Source organism: Lactuca saligna, chromosome 8 (assembly GCF_052625555.1).
Source record: "Lactuca saligna cultivar CGN05327 chromosome 8, ASM5262555v1, whole genome shotgun sequence".
NCBI lineage: Eukaryota > Viridiplantae > Streptophyta > Magnoliopsida > Asterales > Asteraceae > Lactuca > Lactuca saligna.
The window spans coordinates 264,344,623-264,368,301 of NC_136424.1; the positions used below are offsets into that span (position 1 = coordinate 264,344,623).

The window sequence follows — 23,679 nt, forward strand, 5'->3', positions numbered from 1 at the left end:
TAGCATATTTACGTATTAAAATAAAGTATAAAACATGTATACGTACACATATATATACATATGTATATATCATTAGAAAGGTATCGACAATGCGGTCATTATAAGACTAATGTTGAGTTCTTTCGACATTAGTTTAGTACAAATATCATTAAATCCATTTAAAATAGTATTATAGAGGGGTGTTTAGTTGTTTATATAACTATAAGGTCATTAAGTAATTATGGAGGGTAGTTTTTGTAAATTCAATTACTATAAATAAGAGGCTTGGGCTCTCATATTTCTTGCACCATTCTCTTGATTCAAGAGTCTTTCTCTCCTTATCCCCCGAGCATTTCGGTCCCTCGTGATTCGACTTCTCTTTCTGTAGTTTAGTATAGTAAGGTGAGCGCTGAAGCGCTGCACGAATCTTTCTTAGAAAGATTCAGCGACGAAGTTCTGCCCCTGCAGAGCCCGACTCCTAGCTAAAACCCCCTTGTAAGTAAGTTATGCTTACCTTATTTTAATATAGCTTATATTTAAAATTAGTATTGTTATTATGAACTTATAATAAATACTTGGGCTATTATTATGGGTTATATAAGTATTTTTTTTACGCTTATATAATAATAATAATAGCTAGACTATTAATTAGTCTCGGCGAATAATAAACTAAACTCTAGTGGTAATAATACTAGGTTTCGTCGAAGAAAATTCTATTTAAGAAGCGAAGCGCTGTCTGAGTTCGGAATCACCACCTTTTCAAGTGAGTGCATAGTTACTTTCAGCTTACACATAGATATGAAGTATTTTATATAAATTACGTGCTGTGTGTGTATATTATCTGTATACTTGCTATCTATGCTGGATGAACGTTTTATACATGTTTTCAATGATTTAAACTGTATATGTATTTTATATCTACAGAATGTGTTGGGTAAGACATGGGTAGATGTATTAGTTGCTGTGTGATAAAATGAAATAATGAGATGCCTCGTTATAGATGTTCTTGATGATCTAGTCATCTAGCGGAGTATAGATGACGACCACGGACTATTCTAGATAGTCCAGTGGAACACTAACAGGCTCGCAACCTGTAGGTGTTTATTTGAACTTTGTGTTTAACCGAACTGTGTGTTTATTCGAACTGTGTGTTTATTCGAACTGTGTGAACTGTGTGCTCACCAGATATACTCCATCCCAATGATAGTCCTTTGACTAGGTCCCTTGTGTTAGATGTTTTAGGGACGTAATGTGAGGATAACGGGAATGGGTAATTGGGTTGATTGTTTGATGTTTAAAAAAAATAATTATATTATTGTGGGTTGAAAACCCTATGTGCTCACCAGGTTTCCCAACCCGACCCACTCAGTTTATTTTTATCACAGGTGTTGATATGAAGTCACAATACACTGAGAGATTTAAAGAGATGTAGATCACTAGTGTAAATAATTGTAAGTTCTGTTTATGCTTATGTTTCTGTATTAACGATGACATCCCAAACGTTTTAAAATGAAATAAATACGTTTCATCGAAAATGTTTTAATAACGTATTTACCATGTTTTTCTGGGAACAAATTCCGCAACATTTTTATAAAATGAAGTACTCTGATTTTTATAAAGCATAAACAAAATCGGTCTTTTCTGGCCGTGATTTTTGGGGATGTCACATCAAGTCAGAGGTGTGGACTAACTTGATGGTAGTTGGTTTTGTAACTAAAAAATATTTGATTTGATCATCAAGGTTTATGCAGCTGGTATGGACCAATGATGTTTTATTGTTATTTCATTTTGTATCTCAGGTGAATCTCTTTATGAATATCAAATTGGAAGTAACCATATGATTTATTTGTATTTTTTTTTCATTTTTCATCCGTGGTTTCCACGGGTTATAACCTAGTATATATAATAAAGGAGTACTTTGCATAACATGTGTCCCTCTTATGCACCTCCTCCTTGCCACGTGGGTTAACCAGGAATCTCTTATGCAAAATTTCCCGCCCATCCTTTATCCTTTATAGCAAATATAGATACATCACCTCCTAAAATTTAGTTCATTTACCTGCATGTAAAAACAGAAGATATTAAAGATCGATACATCAGCTCCTAAAATTCAACTCAATTACCTGTATATAAAAACATGAATCAAAGATATTAATCCTATATTTTTGGTAAATTTATGGTTATTTGTTTTACAGCATATATTTTGAAATTCAAAAAATAACAATCGATATTATCATATCCCGTAAATCAGGAATCAAATCAACCCAAATCTTTGCAAAAAAAAAAAAAGAGAAAACGAAATTGTAGTCAAAGATTTAATTTGAAACAATTATCCACTAATCAAATCCATAAAAATCAAGAATAAAATCGGCAAAATAAAATACTTTTCTGCAACTAATGAAATTTTTGTGCTTCATTACTCTCTGCATATTTATATTAACCCATCGAATTGCCCATAATCTTCTACTGCTTTGCCCTCAAGTTTGAGTTTCTTAACTGCTCTGCTCTACCGATTTGCAAAGGTTAGTAAAACACTCATTCCTATTATTTTTTCCTTTTAACATCAACCTGCACATCTATTTCTGTAATTTCAATCTTTCTTTTTCTCTTTTTTTTTTCTGTCTTTGTGTTTAGAATGTAATTCGTTTATTTGCCTTTGTTTCTTGAACATATGTTTACATCAATTAATTGACTGTCATTCTTGCTATGTTTGCACGCAATGAAGGTACAATTTTAAAAGTTGTTATTTTTTATTATATGTTTACACAATATGTTTCAATAATTTGATATTACATTTCATTCAATCCCTTCACTGCTTTCACTGTTTCACATGACAGTTGCTATCTACTCTAATGCTACACGAAAACCATGATAACTATGCATTTTATGAGTGGATAAACGAATTGGTTATTGTTACGTGAACAGTCTCACGACAACTTTTATTCAGCAACAAATTATACAAGAGGATTATATATAATTTTTGTCTTTTTTGACAACTTTTATTCAGCAACAGATTATATAACAGAATTATATATAATTTGTCTTTTTTTGATAAATTGTATAACATAACTAAAAGATTATGGTTTTTCAGCAACAAATTGTATAACACAACTAAAAGAGTATGGTTATAGATTTTACTTTATCTATATATTCGTTATTTTGAATTTCATTTCATTACTTTTTTTACTGTATTTTGATTTCCTGTCATTTTACATTAGGTTATCAGCTTGGTTGTTCTTTGATAATTAGTTCAACTTATTTTACATTTGTTTTTCCATCCGTTTCATTTTATATATGCTGATTTTTCTGTGCAGAGCAATGTCACAGCTAAATGTTACTTTGATTTCAGCAACAAATTATATAACAGAATTATATATAATTTTTGTCTTTTTTTTATAAACTGTAAAACAGAACTAAAAGAGTATGGTTATTCAGCAACAAATTGTATAACATAACTAAAAGAGTATGGTTATAGATTTTACTTGATGTGTATATTCATTATTTTGAATTTCATTTCATTACTTTTTTTTTACTACATTTTGATTTCCAGTCATTTTACATTAGGTTATCAGCTTGGTTGTTCTTTGATAATTAGTTCAACTTATTTTACATTGCTTTTTTGATCCGTGTCATTTTATATATGTTGATTTTTCTGTGCAGAGCAATGGCACAGCCAAATGTTACTTTAATTTCGGATTTGGATATACTTAAAGATGATTCGACTATCAAAGTTAAAGTGATAAACCTATGGAACCTTTTTTTCATTCTATAACAAGGATGAAATTTTCTCGATTGAATTAATCTTAATGGATGAACAAGTATTTTACAACTTAACACTATATATTCATTACACATTCAAAATTTAATATGATTTGATTATAATTTTATATATCATACGTCTTTTAGGGTACCAAGATCCAAGCAAACGTATTAAGAAAAAACATCTATCGATTCAAAAACATTCTAAAAGATGGCTTGGCATTTTACATACAATGTCCAAGTTTTGCATCTGAAAGGATGGGTGGTTTTACTTTAACTCGACAACATCATTAACTTACTTTTATCCATAACAGTGTTCTTACGGAGTGTCATGACTTTTCTGGACTTGCATTTGGTTTTGAATTTGTTGATTAAGAGTCTATTATCTCATTGACCCATCCTAAAAACACCGCTATCGGTTAGTTGCAATTTGTTATAGATTAATTATTGTCAATTTTATGGTTTGAATAGTATATCAGGTTTTTAAAATCATAACAAAATTTAACTCATCTTTTTTTATGTTCATAGATGTTATTGGATTGGTCGTTGCAATTGGTGAGATGGGGGAGAGACAATAATGATATCAAAAAACACAGACTCAACATCCAAATCCAAGATGCAAAGTTTGTTATTTTATATTTTATTTTATTTTTATGGATATTAGATTATCTAATTATAATTTCATTTAATTTAAAACTTTTATTTGGCAGTGGTTTGCAACTAAGTGTCCATTTGTGGGGTGATTTTGCTTACAAAATGCAAGGGTTTCTTGATAACAATCCACACAATCTTCGTATCATCGTTATCATTCAATTTGCGAAACTTAGTATTTGGAGAGGTATACTATAGTATTTTGTTATTAATTATTTTTTCAATCATTAAATGAACACTTATTAAAATCTTTTTTATAGATCGTCCCACAGGTAACACATATTTTTCAGTGTCGAGGCTGTTCATTAACACATACATTGATGAAATCAATGTTTTTAAGAAAAGGTATTTTATGTTATATCATTCTAATTTCTCCGATTAACTTTTATGTCACTAATATTAGTTATATGTGATTAATATTAGTTATTTGTGTTATTTCATTCTAATTTCTATATTTATCTTTTATGTGATTAATATTATTTACTTTTCTTTATTTCATTCAAATTTCTGCAATTAATTTTTATGTGACTAATATTAGTTAATTTTTTTTAACAAACAGTTTGGATGGAGATGATCGCCCTGATTCATCCACAAATACATTCACACTTATGAAGTCTAATAAAGTTTCTGAACATGATGATTTCATGGTTAAGTTTCAGTTGAAGACAATTGTTGATGTTTCAGAACCTGTGGAGGTGTGGTTTTTATATATTTTATAATATTTATAAACCTACTTTTTTGTTACGTATATTGCATATTCAAAATAAAATTAATATACAGAAAAATACTTTCATTATCGTGGGCACTATAAAGGGAATTTTACAAAATGAACCATGACATTATTTGGCATGTATAAATTACAAGTACAAAGCAATTTGGCCTCCTGGTACAGAAGACCAACTTGATGATGAATGATTAACTGGTTATGAATGTCATAATAAGGATTAAACAAAAAACAAAACTACAGTTCTTCCGAGGTTATTATTTTCCTCCTTAATCATTAAAACCTATATTATATTTTATATTGTAATAAATATATTTTGGAATTTCCTTTTTGATAGATATATGATTCCGATACGTGTGCAAGACAATATTGGTACTCTTACCTTAACCATGTTTGAAAGAGATGGAAAGTATCTTTTGAAAAAAAAATCAGCCCATGATTTGTTTAAAAAAACAATCAAGGTCGTCTTCCTTGATTAAAATTAAATGATACATTTACTTAATATATTTAGTTTAACTAAATTTTTTTTACTTTTTTTTATTGTAGCTTGGTTTTAGTACTCAACTTTATCCCGGAGAGATAAATGTACTGAAAGGTGTGAAGTTAGCTTTTAAAATATCAATCAGTTGCTTCAATGTCTTGAAAAAAAAACAACAAATACGGTATATGTAGAGTCAGTGATGATGAAAAGTTGATTGAAGAACTCGAAAATAAGTTTACTATTTCACAACTCATTAATTTATTTATTATTATTATGGTTAATATTTTTACTATTCTTTTAAAGAGATTTATTATTATTATTATTATTATTATTATTATTATTATTATTATTATTATTATTATATTATGTATTACTATAATTACTATTATTATTATTATTACTATTATTATTATTATTATTATTATTATTATTATATGTGTTCATATTTTTTATTTTTTATTATGCAGGTAGGTAATTCACAATCATTTGATATTGGTGAAGCCAATTCTGAATCACAAGATAATAGGATTTTGAAGGTTATATACACTTTATAATAGCATATAATTATTTTATAAATATAAGTTCAGATTATAAATTAATTAAGTACAAAAATTTTTAGGATGCAATTTCTGGGACAGACGGCAACATAATACCTTCCACTGTTGATAAAAACTCAGCAACAAGTCCCATGAAGGGTTTCAATACACCAACTGTTTTGAAGAGAAATCTGGAAGAAGTGTTTGATCTGGAGTTGAATGAAAATTTATCATCATCAAAAACTCCAAAAATATCGTCAGAATGACGCATTAACCAGATTGTGAAGGTAAAGTTGGAAAAAAGTGGCTAGCTTTTTATTTTAAGTTTAAGTTTCGTTAGGTATTGGATTATGATTTATAGACAATAATTATGCATTTTACTTTTCATTAAGTACTTTCACGTTTTGTTTTAGAATTTTCAAACATTTGTTGGGGATAATTGTTTTTTTAGTAGTATGTTCAACCTATATTCATAATATATTATTATGAATGTGAATTTATGATTTAGAAATAATTTTGTTATTTAATTCACTTATGATCTTGGAATAATTTTTTACTTAACATACACCACATTTTAATTTTCAAACATATATTATTTAGACATCTATTTGTAGCAGTTGTTTACATTTGACTTTGAATCTGGGTGTTTCTGATTCCTATTCTAAAGTAGCCCAGTCTGTGATTGTGATTATGCTTCAGAATGAGATTGATTGAAGATCTTAATTCTGGTTGATTACAAGTTGTTTATTCATTGATATTTCCAGCTTTACAGGAGGACGAAATAACACAATTCAAATTTCACAAATCAAATATTTACAAAAACAAAACAAATACAAAAAATTTCAATCACATTATTCTTACTTGAAGTAAAACATTGAAAGATTGAGGTTTTGTTAGTTGACCACATTTCAAGAATGGTACCCACGGCTATAGATTCTTCCATATCTAAAGAAAACAATAAATTATTAATTTTGTTAGTTAATATATATTGCTACCTATAGCACATTTCAAAATACAATGCTTATTTTGGAACCAATTATTCCTCTGGGAGTCAGAGAAACTGATTTAGTGGTTTAAGAGCAAAATTAATATATATTGCTATAAAAGTGTAAACAACAATTTTTTGATAGTAGAATGTTATAATAGGAATAAATAAAGGTACGATACCTTAAAAAACTAATCAATATAAGTGCATTACCATTTTTGTCCAATTATCATTTGTCTAGGCTACACATACCACCTACCTGTCAATTTAAAAAGATTGGTTATAAAATACTAAATATTGTGTATTACATATGTTGATTAAAAGATATGTTAAATAATAAGAAATATAAATAAAAAAACACAAATTTTTTATCTCAACTAAATATCATCTTAGGGTTGCCATCTTTTAATGAACAATTGTGTATTAACAGATTCAATACATTCTAAAATATTATGCAAATCAAATAGCCCCTAAGGGTTTCGATATTCAATGAAAATGTGCTTATACAAATAATTGAATTTAACATATAAATTAATTGTATAGATTGCTATGTTTTAGGCAATATAACTAATGATAAACAAATCTAATTAATAAAAGTAGCATTGTTATTTTTCATTTTAACCCTTCTGCATAAAATCCTAAATAAACATCTATTCATGCACTTATACATCAAGTAATAAGAGTTTTAATAAACTATATCACCAATCAATCATTTGAATCATATTACTAATACACTTTGTTGTCAAATAAGCTGAGCAGTGTCCACTTTTCCAACTGGCTACTTGAAAGCAAAAAAGGAAAGTCATTCCTTTTTCAATAATGGAGTTTGGAATCTTTCCCTTCCTAACCTTTTAATCTAATTAACTAATCATCTGTATTATAAATACTTCAATAGTATTATACCTAATGTGATATATATAGATAATAAATAATTATCAATAGCAGAAATACACCATTAGACAATTAGACATGGATTGGTGCATAAAATAACTCACTTTTTAAGTTTATTACATTTTAATGTTCGTTGCCCTTGACTATGGTATATTGCAATCTAATATAACTTATATGGATTTCTGCAAATTGTCACATACCATTTTTATTGGCCTGCAAGATAATAAAGCAGTAGTAAAAAATAAGCGATTTTAATTGAAATAGGGATTAAAGGTATGCAAAAAGATAAAGTTTGATAAAAATGAACAATGATTTAAACTAATATAAGTATCTTGAAACACAGTGATCCACCAAAATATCGATTCTTGATCACAACTTAAATATGGATCAGATATGGACTATCTGTATTATACATAAAATTGAAAACCTTACTATACAATGATACAAAACTTATATAACTTAGAGGGTATATCAAATAAAATAATTGTTTTATTTACTCATATGATCCCCTAAATAATCATTAACGAGATTTTGTCTAAAATTTAGCAATTTCAAAATCCAAATGTTTAAACAAACACTCAAATTTCAATAATCTATTTTCTGTTAAAAAAAAAACTAAGATTAACCATCAGTTGATCATCTCTTACCTTGAATCTTGCTTTCTTCAAACCCCAATGTTGTGTTCAACAATCTCTGAGTTCGAAAGCGGGATTACTCAATGTAAGATTTTCTTCACTTCACATTTCTAATCGGTGGTATATTAGTATCTTCCTTTATCGATATACATGGATAAACGTTCACAACCTTTAAGAAATCGAACGGTAGCTGTGGAAATGTGTATGTAATCAAAATTCTAGGGCTGAGTTTTTTGTTTGATCGTGTGTGTAAGGGAAAGGGAAAAGTTTGGGGAATAGTGATAAATTTTAGGTGGGTTTTATTATAAATCAAAAATTATGAATAATTTTTTAAATGGTTAAAATTAAGTATATTTAATTTCTCATGTATTTGATTTACTTTATGCATAAACATGGTTTTAAATGTCAACCCGGATATCTTAAACATTTGAAAACATTAGCTGTAATGGAATTTTCAATATATATATATATATATATATATATATATATATATATATATATATATATATGTGTGTGTGTGTGTGTGTGTGTGTGTGCGCGTGTGGAATTTCCATTGTATTATCAAAATCGAGCATGAACAATGATAAAGAATACGTTATCACTTTCTCTAACATAAAAAAAAAAACCACTTTTATGATCGATAAATATATTATGTTTTTCCAATTGTATTGTCATATAACATAAGTTTCGCATTATGATTTATAACTATCTTTTGTTTGTTATTATTATTCAATTTCTTAATTGAAGTTTATATGGATTACATAAGTTTCCAATCATTTGTAATAGTTATTTTAAAATTATTAATTTTTATAAGTTAACTTTATTGATTTTATTATATATCAAAGAAGAATATGGATGCTACATATGCTATAGAAAGAAGAAGAAAGAGAAAGTTATACTTGGATAATAAAAAATCTAAGAATAACTATACCGCGGAATCGTCTCAACGTATATCTATTGCACATGCTACTCATTTTAGCCAATACGGTAATTTTCTTACTTTGTTTTAAATATTTGATATATTTTATTTATTTATTTTTAATCTATTGTTCATAATTATTTTAAAAATAAATAAATTTTTATAAAATATAATATATTTAATTTTATATAAAAAATTGTTCTTAAATTATTTACTATCATTTTACAGGTTCAATTAACACTACAACTTCTACAAACGCTAAAGAGATCAGAAAAATTAGAAAGTTGTATTTGAATAATAAAAAATCCAAAGTAAATTCTAACGCATCTACCCATCAAAAATTACATATTACAAATGTTTCTTACATATCAAATAACGATATTGTTATTCTTTTATTTTATAATTCTTTTTGAACTATATAAATTATATCAAATTGCTAAATTCTAAAGTTTAATTGTTTTTTTATAATTAATTTTATGGTTTTATTACTAACAATATTTTTTTTTTCATTACATAATAAATGTCTACAATCGTCGTAGTCATTTACAGAAACGTCATCAGATAAGGAAAATCTAAACTCAATCAAATCATTTGCATATCAACATACAACTATTCATTCTCAGTCTACGGATATAAATGTTAGAACTCCTTTATCTAACATTTCAAATGATATTCATTTCTTTATAGACAGATTCTAAAATATATGTTTCCCAGATATATAATTTATAAAAATTTCTAACGTTATAATTTGTATTTTTATTTTTTCAGGAAATTATATTTTTCATAATAACATTCAAACACCGCTATCTATTAACAATGATAATCCATTGTTTGGTATTGGTATGATGTCTACCGATCGTTCAACCATCACTCAAAAATCTTCATCAATCAAGTTACTAAAAGGAAAACATCAATTAAAAAGGAAGACTACACACATATCCGCATACCTATGATTGACTTGACATTAGATGAAGAAATTAATGATGACCATATTATTGAAGATGTTTTTCGTGGCACTTCACAAGGTGATCATAAATATAGAAAATTTAATATATTTATTTAATATTTTTAATTATATTCATTATTTTTAATTTATTTATGGGATTCAACAGATTACTTGGATCATGGAGACCATATTGTCATATGTCAAATTTGTGATGCAAAACTATGGAAAGATGATCGCTTAGAGGCAAAAAAAAAAAAAAAAAAAAAAAAAAAAAACAAACAAACGGGAATACATCTTATTCGTTATGTTGTGGTTACGGCAAAGTTGAACTACCACCTTTAAAAGAAGTACCGTCATCTTACAAAAATCTTTACCGTTCCATAGATTCTAAAAGCAAACACTTTATGAAGAACATTCGGCGTTACAATTCAATATTTTCATTTACATCCATGGGAGGAAAAGTTGATTCATCCATCAACACGGGCAACGCACCATACATATTTAGACTTAGTGTCAAAATTATATGTCACACCCCCAAACTAATGATGGTGGAAACGTCCGGGGGTGGAGGACTTCATGTATAGTATCATAACCACAATGGCAATAGTAATTCAAGCAAACAAAACCAACATATATATAATTGAAAGAGTTGCATCATTGTATGAATTACATGTTTCCAAATCAATTACAATATGTTGACAAAATATCAAATGTTGACACCCTAACGTCCCATCCTCAAAATGCACTTGGTTACCTGTTTAGTGATTTCCTGAGAATACAAGTTGTTTGAAAAAGTGTCAAGTCAAAGGTTGGTAAGTTCATAAGCTTTTTTTTTTAACTTGATAAAATCCTTTCTCTCATAAATGTCATGTTTGTTCCAAAAAAAAATCCAATATTTTCCATAAAATGTGTAATGTAGTCTTATATCCAGAGACCAAAATGTATAAGTAACCTTTCTTACTTATAGTAAATAATGCAAGTTTAAATCGGCATAAACTCTTTTAATTTTAATGAAATTCCCGTAAATTCCTATGTTTGTTAATACTTTATGTGAGTTATTATAACCATGTTATGACCTAGTTGGCCTGAAACGACGTTCTTCAGGTGTTGGAAATGTTATGACATTTGTCACCCAAGACCTGTCGGCCTAACTGTTGCATGCAGTTAAGGTGTGGGTTTTTCAAACCCAATATAGATCCATATACAACTATCACGTTCTCCCTCCAGGAGACTCTGGTTACAATACATGACTTATTGGTAAATGTGAAGCGAATGTCTCACAAAGTCATTAACGAATTTACGTGTAATGTAATGAAATTCCCTTTTTGTATAAATGTACCCTTTTTGTATGAGTGTGTTATGTAATGTATCATAAACTATACCTATTATAGTTTATCAAAACAAGGGTAGTAGTGGTAATGTACGTAAACTATATTTAACATAGTTTATTCAATGTTTGTATGAAATGGATTTACTTTGATTATAACAATTTGTTATCTTTTATATTCCATACACACACAAACACACACACACACACACACACACATATATATATATATATATATATATATATATATAGAAAAATCCATTTATTAACTAATGCATGTCTATATAGCAAGACAAAATGTCATTTATTTTCAATAACACATATTCATATAAAGATATACACATTGCTCGACATGTTATAAATGAAATTGTTAGCATTTTTCTGTTATTAACAGTTTCTATTACTGTTCTTAGAAAATTTATAGAAAATTCATAACAGGTCCAAATCAGAATCCGTAAATTCTGGGAGTTAGGAAAGTGAGTCTAGTTTGTTCATAAATTTTCCCATGATTTTTAGTGACCTCCAACTTAGGTGAAAGCGTTCATAAACACAGACTGGTCCAAATTGGTTCTTGAAATGATAGACAATTTTGTAAAAATCACCATAAATTTTAGAAAAAACGTATGGAAATGTTCAGGTAGCCATTTTAAAGATAAGAACTTGAACTACTTGCTTCTTGTGCAGTTTTGAAAACTAAAATGTTTTAGTTGACCAAAACAGTCAGTGAATGGAGTCCAACTTTTCTGATGAAAGCTGTTAGAAGCATTTAGTTGTGTTCTTGGTGATTTAACTAGTATTCCCCCCCCCCCCCCCCCCCCCCCGCCCTAAAACTTAAGAAAATATGAAAATGTAGGGGTATGAACTCACATTGTGTGATTTTGGTGGATGGATGCTAGAGAAGGGAAGTGTTCAACTCAAGAACACTTAGAAGATTGCTTGAATATTCGAAGATCTAACACAAATATGATGAAGTATGTGTAAGTAACATATGATTTGAATAGAAGAAGGTGGGGTAATCATATAAATGATAATATTACTTACCAAAAGTGGAAGAATACTTGATGATCAGCCTTGAAATCTCGAATTTTTAGAGAGAGAAAGTGAGAGGAAAGTTGTGTTTGATCTTTGGTAAAATGAGAGAAAATGAGTGAAGTGAGGAGTGAGGAGTGACGTTCTAGCTCTAAAAACGTGGGAAAAGGTTGGAAATGATGAAAAAAGTACATTGAAATGACCTAGGCATGGTAGGAGGAGTGTGGCTGGTCAAGGAGTGGGTGTGAGTGGTTGCTTGTGTCATAAGCTAAAGGAAAGTCAACACTCTACCTTAATTACTCCAATCACTAAATCTTAGATAAGATTTGCATTAAAAACGTGATTAATTAAGATATATGGGTCTTAATATGTTAAAATAAAGTTTTGGGTGAAAATCCCGCTTTAAAATTATGAAAAACGGGCTTAAAATGCTAAAAATATTGAAAACCGGGCAAAAATTGTAATTTTCCGGAATTTTGAGCCGAAGGTTCGGTCCAAACCTTAGAGCCAAAGGTGGATGGGGGAACCGAAAGTAGGGTTCGGCTTTGGAAGAGGAACCGAGAGAAGGGAAAGAAAGAACCGAGAGTAGGAGGAGGGAACCGAAGTTGCGAGGGGAGGGACCGAGTCTGCAAGGTTCGGTCTTGGCTGGGAGGTAAGAACCGAGAGCGAGGTTTGGTTCTGACATGTTTCGCCTCTGACAGGTTTGGTTTGGCTCCCTGTGGTTTCGGCTGATGCAAGATTCGGTTTCGGTGCTTCCTGCGTGGTTCGGTCTCGGCTGATTTGGGAGGCTCGGTTCAGAAGGGAGGTTTTGGTTCTCCTAGGGTTTCGGCTACTTAGGGGTTTCGGCTCCTAAGAGCTATTTTACTCATTTTTACCCCATTTTAAGTGGTTTTTGACCCGGTTAAGGGTCAGGATGACCCGAGTGATTATAAAAAGTTACAGGAACTTTTGAGAGAGATTTAAAATAGAGAGAGAGAGAGAGAGAGAGAGATAAAGTGAATACGATTTAGAGAGGTTTTGTTTGTGACATTTTTGAGTGTCCGGCTTCGCAATGCAAGGTCTGTAAACCCTATTAAGCCATGTTTTAGTGTCCTACACACTCCCGATGAGTGTGTAATAGTGTTTTATCGCTTTGGTTCATTGTTTATCATTATCACGGCTATGGAAATTCAGACACCCGAATTTTCCAAATGATGTTTTCTCATTAAAATAGTGAGTTTTTTTAGTAATTACACAATGTAAACCCTAATATATAAGGGCTAATTGAGTCGTCCTGTTTGACTTGTTGACTCTGTTTGACTTTGAATTGACCCGAAATTAACTATTGTCACATTATCATAGTATGGGAAGTCTTCTACCGATAGGTGGATCTATACCAAAACTTTGTCAGTTATACATATATGATACGGAGAACGAGATTTCAAATAGATCAACAAGTATTGGGTAAATTTTTACAATTAACTTTAGTAAATCAATTCAATTCATTTTAATTTTTTTACTAACAATAAATAATTTTTTATAATATTTTCAGTGGACCAAAGAGCGCTTCTACATCAAGTTCAATATCATATGATCTCCAGATTATAGAATTTTTGAAGGTTATGTTAGATCCAAACAATGCGTTGGTTAAGTCTTATAGGATGGTAAGAGACAGTCTTCACGAAAATCCAGGTGCTAATTTGAAGTTAAGATTAATCGGAAAAAGAGAACAAGATGGAAGGACGTATAACTTACCAACTTCTTTTGAGGTAGCAACTTTAATTGTTGATGACATTTGTGATTCAATTGAAAAAAGGGACATCACTGTTGAAACCTCATCTGGATTACTAAAGCGTATCAGTGAATTACATCCTTCTTACCTTTCTCTTCAGTATCCATTACTATTCCCATATAGAGATGATGGTTATAGAGTTGACATCCTTCATAGAGGTATAATAGCTTCAAGTAATAGCAAACGCCCGACATGTACAATGAGAGAATTTTTCGCTTACAGAATTCAAGATGGAGATCAATCGTTCTCACTACTTCTTAATGCTAAAAGGTTGTTCCAACAATTTTTAGTTGATGGTTATACAATGATTGAAAGTGCGCGATTATATTTCATATGTAAGCAATAAAAAATTCTTAGATGTGAATCTTATGAGAATCTGCATAATCACCAAGCATGTGGGAGTACAAATATTTCAAATGTTGGGAAACGTGTGATCTTACCTTCTTCGTTTACCAGTGGTGCACGTTATATGATGCAAAACTATTTGGATGCCATGTCACTATGTAAGTGGTTTGGATATCCTGATTTTTTCATAACCTTTACGTGTAATCCAAAATGGACAGAAGTTCAAAGGTTCTTAAGGACACTCCACTTCATCCAGAAGATAGACCGGATATATTATGTAGGTTATTTAAGATTAAGTTGGATGCATTTATTAAAGATTTAAGACAAAATGAAATTTTTGACAAGGTTCAAGCAGGTATTTAAAATTATACTTTAATATATTTGTGTGTGTGTGTGTGTGTGTGTGTGTGTATATATATATATATATATATATATATATATATATATATATATCTTCTTTAGTTGCTAACTTCTATCGTGTTTGTACATTTTTTCATGCAGTGGTTTACACAACTGAATTTCAAAAAAGAGGTCTGCCGCATAGTTATATATGTCTATTTATGCATTCTGACTACAAGCTTCCTACACTTGAATATATCGATCCGATTATTTCTACTGAGATTCCAAATATTGATGAAGATCGAGAATTATATTCACTTGTCAGGGAGTTCATCATTCACGGCCCATGTGGAGCTGAAAATTTGAATTGCCCATGCATGGTGGACAGAAATTGTTCTAAAAACATTCCAAAGCAATTCGGTAATCATACTTCACTTGATTCAGATGGTTTTCCTTTATATAGGAGAAGAAATGATGGAAATTTTGTTGAAAAATCTGGTGTTCATTTAGATAACATAAATGTTGTTCCATGCAACAAATATCTATTGAAAAGATATCAGACACACATTAATCTTGAATGGTGCAATCAAGGATCATCTATAAAATATTTATTTAAATATATAAACAAGGGTCCTGATAGAGCGACTATTGCTATGGTGCACTACAATAATGATTCTGATAACAACGATGCAGTCGATGAAATCAAAGAATACTATGATTGTAGATATATATCTGCATGTGAAGCATCATGGCGTATTTTTAAATATGATGTTTATTATAGGTATCTTGCTGTGATTAGACTGCCTTTTCATTTTCCTGGTCAACAACAAGTCATATATGAGGCAGACGATGATATTGAAGATGTTCTTGACCGTCCTTCAAATGCTTCTTCAATGTTTATTTCTTGGATGAAGTGTAATGAAACCAATAAAGAAGCACGGAAACTTACATATGTTGAATTTTCTATAAAGTTTGTTTGGAAACCTAACCTTCAAACTTGGAAGCCAAGGGAAGTTGGATATTCTATTGGTAGAATTCACTCGGTTTCTCCTAAACTTGGCGAAGCATATTTTTTAAGAATTCTTTTAAATAAAGTGAAAGGTCCAAAATCATTCGAAGATATTCGCACGGTCAATGGTGAAATATGTTCTTCTTTTAAAGATGCATGCTATAATTTAGGCCTTTTGGATGATGACAAAGAATACATCGAAGCAATTAAAGAAGCAAGTCTTTCTGGATCTGGTTTTTATTTACGTTTCTTATTTGCTACAATATTATTGTCCACCAGTTTGTGTAAGCCAGAGATTGTGTGGGAAAACACGTGGGAATACCTCTCAGATGGAATTCTTTATACTCAACAAAAGAGATTAAACTCTTCAGGTGTTATATGTTTATTACATTATTATTAAAATTGTATCATATAAATTTCCAATATGCAGTCAGTTACATTTTACATCCCACTTAATCTCTTTTTTAATATGATGTAAGTAATATTGTGATGTTTGTATAGGTTTATCACTAAACGAAGATCAAATTAAAAACTTGACTTTGTTTGAGATAGAACACATTTTACTTCGAAACAATTCCAGTATCAAGAACTATAGAAGGATGCCTTACCCTGATCTTGATTCGGTTTCATCTTCAAACAATCGTTTGATAGCCGAGGAGCTAGATTATGACATACCAAATTTGAAGAATGACTTTGATCGGCTCTTTGTTTCATTAACCGATGAGCAACGCAACATTTTTCAAGATATCATGGCTAAGGTTAAAAAATAATAAGGGAGTGTATTCTTTATTTATGGTTACAGTGGAACGGGTAAGACATTTCTTTGGAAGACAATATCTGCAGCAATTAGATCCCAAGGTGAGATTGTTTTAAATGTTGCTTCAAGTGGGATCGCTTCATTATTATTGACTGGAGGCAAGACAACACACTCTCGGTTTATAATTCCTATAAATATTACTAAGGATTCTTTTTGTAAAATAAATCCAAAGAGTGATCTTGCAATTTTAATAAGAAAACCCTCATTGATCATTTGGGATGAAGCACCTATGGTACACAAGCATGCATTTGAAGCTTTAGATCGAACTTTGAAGGATATATTAAAATTTGTCGATCCTACAAACTCAAGTATTCCATTTGGAGGTAAAGTGGTTGTTTTTGGAGGTGATTTCAGACAAATTTTACCTGTTGTTCCGGGTGGCAGTAAACAAAACATTGTTAACGTTTCTTTAAGTTCTTCATATTTATGGCAACAATGTAAAGTCCATAAATTAACAAAAAACATGAGGTTAACTGTTGGAAGCGATCCATCTGTTGTTAATCGAATAAAGGGTTTTTCAAATTGGCTTTTGGACATAGGAGAAGGTAATCTTGGTGGTCCAAATGATGGTTAAGCAATTGTTGATATTCCAGAAGATATTCTCATTAATGATCCATGTGATCCTATTGGTTCATTAATCAATTTTGTATATCCTTCGATTCTTGAAGACTTCAACATTTCGGGTTATTTTCAAGAAAGAGCAATACTTGCTCCTAAGAATGAAGTTGTCCAAGAAATAAATGATCGGTTGCTAAAATTGATTCCAGGAGAGCAAAAATAATATTTAAGTTCAGATAAGCTTTGCCAATCTGAGTTTGTTCATGATCAGTTTGATGCAAGTTTATACCCACCTGATGTTTTAAATGGTCTTAAAGTCTCAGGTCTGCCAAACCATAATCTCATTTTAAAAGCCGGTGTTCCAGTTATGTTATTGAGAAACACTGATCAGAAAATGGCTTATGCAATGGCACTAAACTACAGATAAAATCTTTGGGCAAACGTGTTATCGAGGCAGTTATCATATCTGGAAGTAATATTGGAAACCGGACATTTATTCCAAGAATGTCTTTAACTCCTTCTGAAAACAAGATCCCGTTCAAACTCCAAAGAAGATAATCTCCATTGGTTGTATGTTTTGCAATGAAAATTAACAAGAGCCAAGGATAGTCTTTATCGAAGGTTGGATTGTTTCTCAAGGATCCTGTTTTTACACATGGTCAATTGTACGTTGCTTTATCTAGAGTTCAAAGTAGAGAGTGATTAAAATTGTTAATTTTAGACAAGCATGGTAGACTATCAGATAAAACATCTAATGTTGTGTATAAAGAAGTTTTTAGAAATTTATAAAAACTTTGTTCAATTTTGTTATTTATATCAATTTACCTATATCAAACAATAACATTGATGCAAATGCTAGGCTTTATAGAATGTTGGTTTGTTTCTCAAGTATCTTACATATACACATGAACAGTTGTATATTGTTTTATCTAGAATTCAAATTAAAAAATCATTCAAAACTATTAATTTTAGATTCTGATAGAAAACAAACAAACAAACTATCCAGTGTTATGTTAAATTACTTTTTACAAATAGATAAAACTGCGTATACTTTTATTATGTCTATCAATTTATCTTTCTGTTTTATTTAAATTTTATTGCATCATACAAAATGATATTTCTAACATATCTACAAATACAAATTGCTAATTGGATATTTAAACATTTTTGAATTCTTAGTTTTAACCGAACATTATATTATTATGAAATTACTAACAAAATACCACTCAATAATTATGGTACTAATTAATTGAAATTATTTTTAAAATTATCAATAATTAGTTTATAAATAAATTAAAATTATTTATAAAATTTTCACCCGTGGTGTCCACGAGTTATAACCGTGTGTGTATATATATATATATATATATATATATATATATATATATATATATATTCTAATCTCTATATCTCCATATCTCCATATTCTTATAAAAGAATATGTTTAATCTCCTATGGACAAGTGTCATACAATTAAAACACCTCATTAATGTTATATATCCATTATCATGCCACTTGTCAACCTATTAATTATTCATTTCAAATTTCAAAATTTAAATTTTTTCACTCTAATTACATTAAATTAATAATTAGTTATTTTATTTAAATTTTAAATTTTAAATTTTCCCACTCTAATTGTATTAAATTAATAACATTATATTGAAAAATAAAATAAATTTAATACATATTATAAGATAATATAAATTCATGTATTTATTTAAATCAACGATTATAATTTTATATAACTAAAAAAATTTCTCTTAAATAATAATTTATTTAAAATAATTAATTAATAGTTTTGACTTTTTATATGAAAGTTTAATTAATTTTATAACTGTGGTTCTCACGGATTATAAACTAGTAAACGAATAGTTTTATTCTCATTTTAACATGTGTCACCCTATTATACCCTATTAAGTCTCTTAATTAATGAATTCCATTTGTCACCATATTCATTCTTCATTTTAAATTTCAAATTTTAAATTTTTCACTCTAATTGCATTAAATTAATAATATTAAAATAAAACTAAAATAAAACTAATACAAATTATAAAATAATACAATTTCACATATTCATTTAAATCAAGGATTAAAATTTATATAACTAAAAAAATCTTTTAATTAATAATTTATTTAAAATAATTGGTTAATAGTTGTGAGTTTTACTATAAAAGTTTAATTAATTTTATAATCGTAGTTCCCACGAGTTATAAACTAGTATATATATATATATATATATATATATATATATATATATATATATATACACACACACACACACACACACACACACACACACACACACACACACACACACACACACACACACATGTATTTCCGCAAACGATCAGAAAATATGAAATAAACATAATATTTACTTTAAAGCCTTAGCAGTACCAAAGCATCTTGTTGTAGTTTGATATTAAAAAAATGTGTGTGGTATTATTTAGACCGGTTTAGAATATATTTGACTGATTTTATCTTTGGTTGGTTCAAATTGATTCGATTTAGACCGAACTAAATTTAGGTTTTTATTGACAAAAATAAATAGATATTGATGTAACCGGGTTACCAGGTCTGGTTGGTTCCGGGACTGTTTCCAAAATTTTAAGAACCATCTAGATTGGTTTCAGTTCCAATTCTAACTTTCTAAGAACCGTCGGTTTCGATTCTCGTAAAATGATGTGGGTACCCATCTATGCTCATCCCTAGCAGTGGGGCGAGTATCTTAAGGTTTGGTGGGTCACTTGACCCACCTATTTTTTTCTCTATATAACTAGCAGGGTATCTCGGGCTTCACCCGGGTCGGTGTGTGCGTGTGTCATTCTGAAATGTGTCCATGTTTCGCATGATTCACCTCCTTCGAATTCTTCTTATTATAGCATTGTATTTGGGAAAACATACGAAGATAAATAACAAATAAATTTGGGGAAACACTTTAGTAATGATAACAAAGTAACCCCATCCACTTTCAAATTAAAAAATTGATGAATTATTTTTTCATTTTAAACATAAAAGTGTACTACAATAAATTCCAAAAGAAAAAAAAAACAGCTGGGAAATATCTCTCTCTTGTGGTACAGAGACTGATACATAATTTTGCATCCACGGAGCTTTTCTAAAACATGAAACAAAGAGAATGGAATTAATTTTGTCATTCCATAGATATCAAATCGTGTATGTAGAGAAATCTAACAGTTAACAATGGTAAATACAACCAATATTTTTTAATTTTTTTTTTTCAGTTTTAACCACAGTCATAAACGAAAAATAGACCAAATTTTGACGTACTTAAAATCTCTTGAGCATAGTAAACAAAAGCACATAATTAGACCAACTAATAACCCATTGAAAAATGATCAAAAAGATGTGAATGTAATGAAATACTAATGAGGGAATGGAAAGATTAAAGGGTCCTACTAATTGGACCCCAGATTTTCTTAAAGGACTCCTCATTAATGATCTTTTAGGCATAAAATTCCGTGCATTTATGATATCAATAGCTTTTATGATTACTAAAAGTTAATTTTTTTTTAAACTCGTACTTATCATTTAATTACTATAAACTTTTTATTTATTATATATTTTACTTTTTTATAATCAAATAATAATGCAAACATATCAACGTTTTCTATATATTTTAATATTTATATAAACCAAAAAATAAAAATAAAATGATATTAAATATTTAAATGAAAATTAAGTATTATTATTATATCGTATTTGAAGTCATTTATTATTATGCTTACGTATAAAAATGATTTTAATAAATTGCATTAAAAAACCAAAAATAAATTAAATTTTTTTTTTTGTTTAAAATATTTTATTTTATATATTTGAAAAAAATATATATGGTTATTTTAATACTTTTTAATAAAAATAATATTTTTTTTCTATACACAAATCTTTATATTGAGCCATTTTATTATGTAATGATTAGTTTTATTTAAAGTAAAATATAAAATAATTATAAGGGTCTAATATTATGCAATGATAATTAATAAAAAGATAATTATTTTGTAATGATTAACTTATTTTAAGAAAAAAGTTAAAGTAATTATTAAAATAATTAATAAGGGTCTTTAAGAAAGTAATAAAGATCAAAATAGCTAAACCCAAGATTAAATAGAGGTCATACAATAATCTAAAAAAAAACTGTTTACCTACCTGTAAAAAAATGTTATTATAATTTTACCTTTTTATTTCCATTATTATCTACTAAATTGTTGATAAGGTAATATGCAATAATTTACTAAAAATGTAAAAAACGAGGTTGAAAAAAGTAAAATAACTATATATATTTAGAAGCTTCAACAAACAACAAATATACATGTAAACTTCTGTACGTTATATGCGTCTCAATGTTAAAGTAAGAAAAAAACAAAAAAATAATAATAAAATATATGTAATCATTAATTTTTTAGTGCTAGTTAGTATCAACACCATCAACTATCTTGATATAACAAAAAAGACAATTACAGGTGGTAGCTTCAAACTATTTATAAAACCTTTTCAAAGCAAACACATCCAACCTCAACATTCAACCTTTGAAAAAACAATCGTGAGGTGTGCGAGTTTGTGATCCGAAAATGGAAAAATGAGAGATACCTTGTTAGTAATTTACTAACTTTAGTAACAAAGAGAAAATCATTTTTATTATACATCACATGATCATTCTATTTTCCTTGAATTTACAGTCCTCTTGAAAAAGAAAACGTGCTGTTAAAGGCATCGTAACTTAGCTGTCATATATTATTATTATTATTGGTGAGAAAATGTAAGTACAATTCTATTTTCTAAAGGGATTAAAATCACATGAATGAAGTTAATGTAGAATTATCTGAATTTTTTTTGGCATCCTTGTAGTAAAACTGAAGCTGACATCATTTACACCTATTTTCAAAACTTCAATCATCTTAGCATACAACTCTTTTTCCTCTTTTACCCCTCCAGTTTTACTTTCCCATGAAGCTCGCTTAAAATAAATAATAGGTAATTACCAAGAAAGTTTACCAAATTCAACTGCCAATGAATATGTAATATATTTCACATAATTGATTGATTTACATTTTGAAATACAAATTAGAAATTAACACTTATTTGCATAAAGCTAAACAATATAAATCCCCAAAAAATAGATTTAGTAGAAAAGACAAAACTGTCAAATTGGTCCTTGTGGTATTCAAAAATCTTTGGATAGGGTTCAAAAAGTTTTTAACTTGCATGGATGGTCCAAAATCAAGAATTTCCTGTAATTTTAGTCCAAAAAATATTGAAAAGACTATTTTGCCCTTCTCATTTCTTTTTTTTATTTTATATTTGTTTTAATACCTTATTAATTAAAAAATAAATAAAAGAAAAATAAAAAATATATTTTGGGTCCACCCCACCAGCAGGTTCTCTCTCTCTCTCTCTCTCTCTCTCTCTCTCTCTCTCTCTCCATTGTCTTCTTCTTCTCATCCTTTCTTCTTTCACACATAAACAAATACCGATCCACCATCGTCGGCCACCACTCTTAGCCACCACCACCACCATTTATTCTATCTTTACCTCTCTCTTATCTCTCATACATACACACAAAGAAAACAAAAATACAAAAAACACTTTTAAATCCAAAAATAACATCAACCCACATTCAGTAGTAAAACTTTGGATCTGAAGGTGTGATATGTCACCGATGGAGCTCGACGATTCTCAGGAGGTTGGAGATACATCGACCATCCATCTTCCCTCTTTGTTGCCTCCGTCATCGCTTGAAACCCTAAACGGAAACGGATCTGAAACCCTCATTTGCAAATGATTGCTTGAAACCCTAAATGCCGCCGCCATCAGTGAGCTGGAACCCCTAAATGTCGCCGCCATCAGTGAGCTGGAACATCTCCGGAGAAGGAGAAAGACGGGCGGATCAACCATCGTCTTCGTCGAGTTGTAGATCGGAGAGACAGTTGTTTTGGAAACGGCCAACGAGTGGGTTTCTT

The 23,679-nt window shown here is 29.2% G+C and overlaps 2 protein-coding genes across 7 annotated transcripts; both read left to right on the forward strand.

The window, feature by feature from the left end:
• Nucleotides 1–674: 674 nt before the first annotated feature.
• LOC145008341 (uncharacterized) lies at nt 675–9,530 on the forward strand. Of its 6 annotated transcripts, none has more exons than XR_013663364.1 (9): nt 675–742; nt 1,365–4,156; nt 4,267–4,361; nt 4,449–4,576; nt 4,650–4,734; nt 4,949–5,084; nt 5,660–5,708; nt 6,062–6,130; nt 6,214–6,269. XR_013663364.1 is itself a non-coding variant. In XM_078966962.1 (9 exons), the coding sequence occupies exons 3-8, from the start codon at nt 4,267–4,269 to the stop codon at nt 6,394–6,396; spliced, it is 696 nt and encodes a 231-aa protein (XP_078823088.1). In that variant the 5' UTR covers nt 675–742; nt 1,365–4,156; the 3' UTR covers nt 6,397–6,417; nt 9,490–9,530. The 6 variants fall into 6 exon arrangements, 5 of the variants coding, with proteins under 5 accessions (XP_078823088.1, XP_078823085.1, XP_078823089.1 ...); XM_078966962.1 differs by lacking the exon at nt 5,660–5,708 and adding an exon at nt 9,490–9,530 and having other exon boundaries at nt 6,214–6,417; XM_078966959.1 differs by lacking the exon at nt 5,660–5,708 and having other exon boundaries at nt 6,214–6,644.
• Nucleotides 9,531–14,204: 4,674 nt separating this feature from the next.
• On the forward strand, nt 14,205–17,717 carry LOC145010644 (uncharacterized). Its single transcript, XM_078969160.1, has 7 exons — nt 14,205–14,305; nt 14,394–14,903; nt 14,991–15,128; nt 15,197–15,333; nt 15,480–16,697; nt 16,828–17,084; nt 17,316–17,717. Exons 1-7 carry the CDS (start codon nt 14,205–14,207, stop codon nt 17,715–17,717), a joined length of 2,763 nt encoding a protein of 920 aa, XP_078825286.1.
• Nucleotides 17,718–23,679: the final 5,962 nt, after the last annotated feature.